This window comes from Oryzias latipes, chromosome 10, assembly GCF_002234675.1.
Source record: "Oryzias latipes chromosome 10, ASM223467v1".
In the NCBI taxonomy this organism is placed as follows: Eukaryota; Metazoa; Chordata; class Actinopteri; order Beloniformes; family Adrianichthyidae; genus Oryzias; species Oryzias latipes.
In genome coordinates this window covers 13,982,958-13,991,453 of record NC_019868.2, presented here as the reverse complement: position 1 = coordinate 13,991,453, position 8,496 = coordinate 13,982,958, and the positions used below count along the sequence as shown (strand labels likewise).

Here is an 8,496-nt window from a genome sequence, read left to right as displayed (position 1 = left end):
TTTCTTCAATGATTTGTGATCTTCACTGGTGTCCATGGATTACATGAAATCTTTCCACCTCCATCCACCTTTGTCTTGGTAGAAATAACACGTCAATGTAAGGGTGGGGTCATCTAAGATAGCACAAGGGTTAAGTCACCATGATGCAGTTCTGAGGCTACTGGGGGATAAAGTGGTTCTAGCTTGTTAATTTTCTTTGTAAAATTACAACAAATCTTAATTTGTAGCTATTTTCTCAGTCTAGTCTGGTAATGTTGCCATAAACTACCTCCATCATGCTTAGAGTTTCAACGATTGTGATGATTTTTGTTTCAGTTTAGTCAATTTTTGGTATTGTTAATCTGCTGTAATGCATAATTCTCTCCATTTGTCCAAAGGCCTCACCAACCGTGTGATATTTTTCACCGTGTGACAACACGAGTGCATTCAGGATGCAAACCCTGCATAAATATTACAGTTGCATTAACCTTTTAGGGGTTGTATCTCTGTGCATACGTTCAGATCACATGGGACTTTGGTCATGTTACCATTAACCGCCCACAAACATAATGGAGCCACTTAAGAAATGACATACTGTCTAAGTACATCTGTGCATGTTTGTGTGCACACCCATAACGCGCTGTCACATATTGCATTATCTTCCAGTGTGAGAGGCTGTAATGCTGCTGGCCCAGAGAATCGTTGGGATCAAATGTTGCAATTACTGCTGTGTGCAATTTTTTACAGTGCATTCGGATGCGGCTCTCTCAGAGGCACAAGTGGAACTAGAATTGTTTCTATGGAGCTAATGTACAGAAATGTGATGATAATGCAATGTTCAAAGGAGACAAATCAAATATTTAGCTCTGGATTGGCCGCATTTGAAGAAGGGATATTTTCTAGACTCTTTAATAGCATTTCCAAGAAACTACATTTTCCAATAGAAGTAAAAATATAAATCCATAAATTCTAGTAGACTTTAAAAAATATTTTTTTCGCCATTAAAAAAACAATTTTGTCATATCTGAAGGCTCCAAAATGTACGATCTAGCTTGTAAAGCTCTTAATAACAATAAAATAATATTGCGGATATTTTATGTTTTTCACGTTTATTATTATTTTTTGTTTCTACTCATTAATTCTTGAACTATTTTTCATCTTGGATCTAGGAGAGGCAACAAGATAACATCATAAAGTATACCATTTTTTATGTTTTTTTTTAACATGTATAATGTAGGATATATTAAAACATTATAACAAATGGTTATGTAAAAATCTTGTATTGTGTTTTAGTCTGCTGTTTGATGAGAAAGGGTGTGTTTTGTCTTTCTGTTATTCTTGTAAAAAAAAGGCTAATACAGTTTTTTTTATTCAGCTGCTGGATTTTCTCAAATTTGTAATCAAACCTAATGTTTAAGAAAAACTGAAAATAATACACAATAATAAAAAATCCAAATCTATCTGAATCTTTTCTGTTCAGTTTTCCACCTGATCAGAATAGCTATAATCATTTAGCAGCCCAGTGCCATTCTGTCTTTATCTTCAGGTCCAAAGCTGTAACTGACATCCTTTTATTTATATCAAAACTAAATAAACTAATGAAAGCTAGAAGAAAACCAGTGAGTGAAGTGTGTACAGCAAATGAGAGGTGATTTATGAGATATTGATTGGTTTCTGCCGAAATGTTTACATCCTTAGTGTGTTTTCAGATCATGACAGAGATACAGAATGAGGCGTGGGAGATTGGGAATTGTGGTGGAAAAGAGAAATATTTCCTCCTCCTGCCCATCTGGGTAAAGAGGAGGAGGTCCACTTTGTTTTCATGAACCAATGATACAGAGGCAGTGAGGGAAGAGAGACAGAGGGCTTCCAGTCGTCAAATATGCAAAGGAGCAAACAAACGGGCCAACCACCCCCCCAAGAGACAAACGGATCTTCTCTGGACGTTCAGGTAGAAATCATCTTTAAACATCTCCCATCCCAGATTGGAGACAAACCTGTTGAAGCGAGGAACGTAGTTACATGGAAGCCATGACATCTATGGCATTGGGCTTCGTTACTGGCTTCTTCACATACGAGACCACCAAGTCTGTGGTGGTGAAGAGCTGGTCTGTGGGGATCATCAACCGAATCGTACAACTGCTCATCATCACCTATTTTGTTGGGTGAGTCATTCTGTTGTTTCTGAATGAAATTGAAGTAATCAGGTTAAAGCAATACTTAGCTTAAAATGATTACTTCTGTGACTGAACTCAATCTGATTATTTTTATTGGCTCCTTTGTTCTGCAGTTGGGTTTTCATTCACGAGAAGGCTTATCAGGTGATTGACACTGGGATTGAGTCCTCTGTGATGACCAAAGTTAAAGGCTTTGGTCGTCTGAACCATCAAGTCATGGATGTGGCCGACTACGTCTATCCTCCTCAGGTCAGATTTCCTCAGAAACAAGAGATTCCTGCTTTCAGAGCATCTTTTAATGCTCAGCTTTTTCTTTGATGGTTGGTGGGGTGTTAGAAGCATCTTCAAATGAAGACAAGTAACCCATGACTAAACTTTTTTTTTCTGTTCCCGAACCTGATCTGTTTTAAGCCAACATGACAGTACAGTTGATGCCAGAAACAACGACAGATAAATGCAAACAAATGGACATGGACGTTTATATGAGTTAGAAATTCACAAATAGATTAGATAATAATATTTTCTTTAAGCCTAAGCAAGTTAAAGTTTAAACTGCAGGTTCAAAGACTGCAAAGTCTAAACTGCAGATGTTTCATTTCTACTTTATTCTGTTTTACTGTTTGCAAAATGCAAATAATTGTAAAAATTGTAATGTTTTGTTGTAAATGACAAAATCTCACATTTGGAATCTGTCTTAGCATAAACTAAAAGGAAATATGTGTGTTTGGATGAATGTTTGGACCTTTCTGACTTTTCTATTTTGTGTGTTAGGGTTCAGGAATTTTCTGCATCATGACCAGAATCATCGTCACTGAGGACCAGTTTCAAGGTCGATGTGCAGAGGTGAGAACACTTTATTACTGTTAGAGTAAGTTTGATCCGCATGAGTTGTCTTAAAGCAAAATCATGTGGATATTTTCAGAGATTTTCGGAACCGTAGGTTTTTAAGCTTCTCTTTTTTTTACTATTTAGCACAAGTTAATGATTTATCTTAAAAAAAACCTTTAATTATGCCAATAAGATTAAACCAGGGGAGAAAAACTTCCAGCATGGATTCCCGTTTTGCTTGTGTGTTTCAGTCTCAGCCAAACTTCAACTGTAGCACAGATGAAGACTGTTATTTGCATAAAAACACCCTCCTGTCCAACGGTGAGTCTCTTTTAATCCACAGCCACAACAGCATTTCAGGTGCTGTGTGAACTCTTGGTCTGATAATGTTACTGCAGATTCTCAGCTGTTATTCCAAGGAACACAGATGAACGATGTGCTTTTGGTGGAAAGCTGCATTACATTGCCACCTCAATTTTTTTAAAATAAAAGTAACTGGTTCATCAAAATATGGAGGACTTTAAGGAATTTTGACTCCGTATTTTTGATACTTGAAAATAAAACATTTTAAAAAGTCATTTAAATTTAATTTTGAAGGCCATTTTTAAAGATATTCCTCTTTTTATGACATTTCCTTCATGACTCAAATGCTTAACACAAGACTATTTATGTGGGGTTTTTTTCTACAGGTGTAATTACAGGTGTTTGCCGTAATGAGTCTGGGGGTCGCTGTGAAATTGAAGGATGGTGCCCAGCTGAGAATGACGATGTTACTAAGTAGAGTTTAAAACAAAGTCATCCATGTGCCAAACCACACCAAATTGTCCTGAGTTAGGAGTCTAAACATTCTTCAAATTTGTCCACAGTTCAACGACACTAGATGTGCTAAACTTCACCATCTTCATCAAAAATAGCATTCGTTTCCCCCTTTTTAATGTCACCAGGTGGGTCACATTCAAGTCTACCTGATACTGTTTAAACCGTGTATACCTAATGCTGGTCTTCAAGATCTCCCACCGTCTTTGTTCTTCAGCAATTTTGCCCTTCCTGCTTCTGATTATCTGAATCCATTGATTCTGATTACACTTAATCACCAACAATGTGGGCGGGGAAGGCTGAAAAACAAAACAGTGGAATATAGTGCGTAGTAGGACTGGGCAGCCTTGATATGAAATCATTAAACACATTCTATTTCAGGGGAAATTTCCCTTCTTCTATGACATCCGAGATGATCAAGAACTGTGTCTACCATCCGGAACATAATCCCTCCTGTCCCATCTTCCGTGTGGGAGATGTGCTGAACTACACTGGACAGGATTTAACCTCCCTGACAGAGAAGGTCTGCACATTTTTCTTTTCAATCTCTGGACTAAAACGTTGATTTATTGTTATTATAAAAATCTCAACAACAGCTACAATAAGAATGGACATGGTAACCATGTATGGTATTGCATAAATCTCTATTTAAAAAGATAAACAAATGGACAAAAAAGACAAAAATGGGGATTCCTGCTTTTCAGGATTATAATTTATTCCAGATTAAGTTGTAATGTCAAAGACTTGGTCTTTTCCAAATATTGCTAAAGTAAGGCTTCTTTTGGACTCAGTGAAGTTATATTTGTCTTTGTGCAGAACCCTGCTTGAGCAGAACAGTTTTAATCAGCAGCTAAAAGGTAACAACACCTCATGATGCAGTCCTGTTTTAAGATTTGGACATCAGCAGAGTCTAGCTAAGCATAGCTTTAGTGGAGTAACCCTTGTGCTATCCTAGGCAGTTTACCATTGGGAGTTGGGTCATCTAGACCCACTAGACAGTGCGCTGAACCTTTTTTCTTCAATGATTTGTGATCTTCACTGGTGTCCATGGATTACATGAGATCTTTCCACCTTTATCCACCTTTGTCATGGTAGGGAGAACATGTCAATGTGAGGGTGGGGTCATCTAAGATAGCACAAGGGTTAAATAACCAAATAATACTTTTCATATTCCCTCTGTTTGTTCCAACTCATGCACCACTGTTTCTTTTTTGAAAGGTTTAACTGGAATCACATTCATTCAATCTAAGGACTTTGACACAAACCTCTTTATTCGTTTGTTCAACCCTCTGAATTAATTTCAGGGTCACAGGGTCATCGGAGCCTGTCCCAGGCTACTGTTGGATGAAGTTGGGGTACACCCTGAAACAGATCACTGGTCTGTTACGGGGTCAATCTCACACTGCACAAATGAAGCTGTGTGAAGCAAATTTAGCTTTTTAACTTATTTTTAGTTTAAAAATTGTTTGTAACACGTTTACAAAGTTCACAATTTTGGTAACCTCTGTTTTTCTCCTTCACAAAAGAGCAGAATGATGGAGAATAAAACATCATAGCAAGAAAACAAATGAAAATGCTACCAAAGTGTTTCTTTAGCAAAATGGAGTTCTACTTGTGCAACTCTCAATCTAACTGAGTATTTAAAGAATAACTACAAATTTAGGAAAAGACAGATGTCTTAAATATCTACTTTGCACTCTGGAGTTTGTCTTAATTATTGCAAAGTGTCACATATACTTTCTTTGTTTTTTTCTCTTCACAGGGTGGAGAAATCGGAATAAATATTGAATGGAAGTGTAACTTTGACAGAGATATTGAGCTGTGTGTCCCCAAGTACTCCTTCACAAGACTGGATGCCCCTTTCATGAAGAACCAAGTCTCCAAGGGTTACAACTTCAGGTAAAGTCCTGGGGATGTTTTCTTCTTTATGAATTTTTTCGCTTTAAAATATTTATTCATTAATTTTTTCAATCCTTTGTGCCATTTTTTTCTCATAAAATCCAGATTTGCCAAATATTACAAGACAGAAAATGGAACAGAATTCAGGACTCTTCACAAAGCCTTTGCCATCCGTTTTGATGTCATGGTTACTGGAAATGTGAGTTGTGGATTTAGCCTATTCATGAAAAATAAATACATAAATACATGAAAATGTGCAGTTTTTTTCTAATCAAATATGAGGTAAGGGATTGCAAAACATTAGTTAAAAAAACTAAATTGAATAGATTTGAATGCAGCAGTGAGTTTGTTTAAAGTGTTATGCACCTCTAAGGGTACGAGTTTTTAAATAGAAGCTGGTTCAGAAGAAACAACCTTACTCTCAATGTGAATTGACATCCTCATGATCAGCATGTTTCGCAAGCAGAAACACTGAAAGGGTAAACTACTCTTTGCTTTTCACAAACTTAATGAGCAAAATCCTGTTAAAAAGTTTATTCACGAGGAAGTACTTTAATTAGTGTACTCTATCCCTTTAACCATATAGGGCTAAGACAGGGGTCTGCAACCTGAGGCTCCAGAGCCACGCGTGGCACTTTAACCCCTCCATTGTGGCTCTCTGGTTAAAGAAAAATAAAATGTTTTCTTATTTTAAAAAGTAACTTTAAATTAAAAAGTAAGGAAATATAAATAAATAAAAATATAGAAAACTAACTCAAAGTGTATTCAAATACCCAAAGGACAGTACATTTCACAAGTTGAGGTAAAACATTTTGACAGATTTTTTTGTGCAATTTACTACAGAAAATCAATCAGAGCTCTGGATGCACAACCAGAATTAAGGTGCATTGGATTATAATTCAGTTTTTATATTTTTGAGTAAATTCAGGGATTTTAAGTTTGTCTTATGGTTCAAAGAGTATGGTATGGGTCAGTGAATTAGCTCTGGTTTAACTTTGGATAGTTAAATTTACAAATTCCTAACTAAGATGCACCACAAAGGGTCACATAAACTGCATTGAGATGATCCTATGTCATGCCGGATGTCTTTCATTTTGAAAGGAAGTCATGTGAACCTCTGTCAAAAATTATAAACTGTTTCATTGTTTCTGGAAAAAAAAGCAATTCTTTTTGTTTTCTCTATGCCCAAAACAACATTACATTTATTTTGTATCACAAAAGTATCAATAGCATGAATACAAATCAGTGTGTTATTTTTCTAAAGGGTTAAGTAGGGCTTTTTGGCTCCTGCTCGGATGTGGTTGGTAAGAATTTAACCCAAATGGCTCTTTAAATGTTGAAGGTTGCAGACTGCTGGACTGAGCGATGCTTATATGAGGAGGGAGCGTCATTTCTTGAAGCTTTGAAGTGGCTTCAGTCTTTTCAATAAAATTTAGCACTTGAAGCTATTTCCTGTAGAGTTAAATGGTTTACTTGTTAATTTCTAAGTAAGTATTCTTGTGGTGCCCATGGAATATTTCTGAAGACAGCGTTTCTACAAAATTGTAAATGATAATTTTTCTTTCAGGCTGGAAAGTTCAGCACAATCCCAACACTGATCAACTTAGTTGCTGCATTTACATCCATCGGACTGGTATGCATTTCCGAAAATGAGCTGATGTTGGATGTTCTTGTCTCTGTCAGCTGTCTTCACCCTCTGTCTGTGCCAACAGGGAACGGTCATCTGTGATATCATCTTACTAAACTTTCTGAAAGGAGCAAAGCAGTACAAAGCCAAGAAGTTTGAAGAGGTGATCTGTTTTTTCTCATAAAATTGAATAATGCGAATTCCTTTCTTTGGGGTCATGATGACTGTTGTCCGTCCAGGTGTCAGAGTCTCAGATAGAAACATCTCCCAGTTTGGAGAGCAAGCCATCAATCAAGGAGGGAATGAAGAGCTCCTGCGACTCCGGAGCCATTTCCCTGTCCATCTCTGACTGACACAACCAAAGTCTGACAGAATGGAAGCACCTCCTCCTTTTGGATAGCTAAGACGTTTCTACAGTGTGTTTTTTAGAATGATGATGTAGGCAGGTTTAGTTTACAAATACATGCAAGGTTTGTCTGGAGGATGTGTGTGTGAACATTTAGAAGAACGGGACATGAAGTAATTACCACTGGCAACGCATGTTTTTGGTTTCCAGTTTCTGAGCAGACTCTCAAAAGAAAACAAAAGTAAATGTATTTTGGTATTATGTTACGTAGTTCCACTATTTTAAACTCTGAACTGTAGTAGTTTTTTCTTAATTAAAAAAAATCATTAAAGCTATACTTGTTGATGTAAGAATGGCGGGGGGAAAAACCATTCGACTGTTGAGACTTTTTTTTTTCATTGTTATGTTTCTTATTGTAACTGTGCGCACATGTTGAACAACTGCCTGCAATCTCAAATAAACTGTTGAAGTCTATACTTTGGGTAAATCACGTGATTTCCTCTGAGTTTGTCTTTAAGAGGGAGAAAGAGACAAACATGCATCTCCCAGTGCTAACAAATGGGTCCTTTAGTGCACTCACTGATGATTCTGTAGACAGTAATGGACTAAAGCAAATACTCTTATTTTTTCTTTTTAGTTTTTCTTTCCAGTTTTTCCTCTTGCGCTTGTGCTGTGTGCTTCTTGTAAGTCTTTCTATGTATGATTGCAGAATGAAGAATTCTTTTAGTTAATTTCTGTAATCTTTTGATTTTGAATGTGGGCTAAAAACTAAAAACAGAAGCAGAAATGCTCCTTAACCCTTGTGCTATCCTAGGCAGTTTAAC

The 8,496-nt window shown here is 36.7% G+C and overlaps 1 protein-coding gene across 1 annotated transcript; it reads left to right on the top strand.

Moving 5' to 3' along the window:
- The first annotated feature begins 1,752 nt into the window (after window positions 1-1,752).
- Window positions 1,753-8,159, top strand: LOC101165153 (P2X purinoceptor 3). Its single transcript, XM_004073266.4, has 12 exons — window positions 1,753-2,144; window positions 2,270-2,405; window positions 2,928-2,999; window positions 3,236-3,305; window positions 3,674-3,761; window positions 3,851-3,928; window positions 4,182-4,323; window positions 5,563-5,699; window positions 5,805-5,898; window positions 7,267-7,332; window positions 7,412-7,489; window positions 7,566-8,159. The coding sequence occupies exons 1-12, from the start codon at window positions 2,002-2,004 to the stop codon at window positions 7,677-7,679; spliced, it is 1,218 nt and encodes a 405-aa protein (XP_004073314.2). The 5' UTR covers window positions 1,753-2,001; the 3' UTR covers window positions 7,680-8,159.
- Window positions 8,160-8,496: the final 337 nt, after the last annotated feature.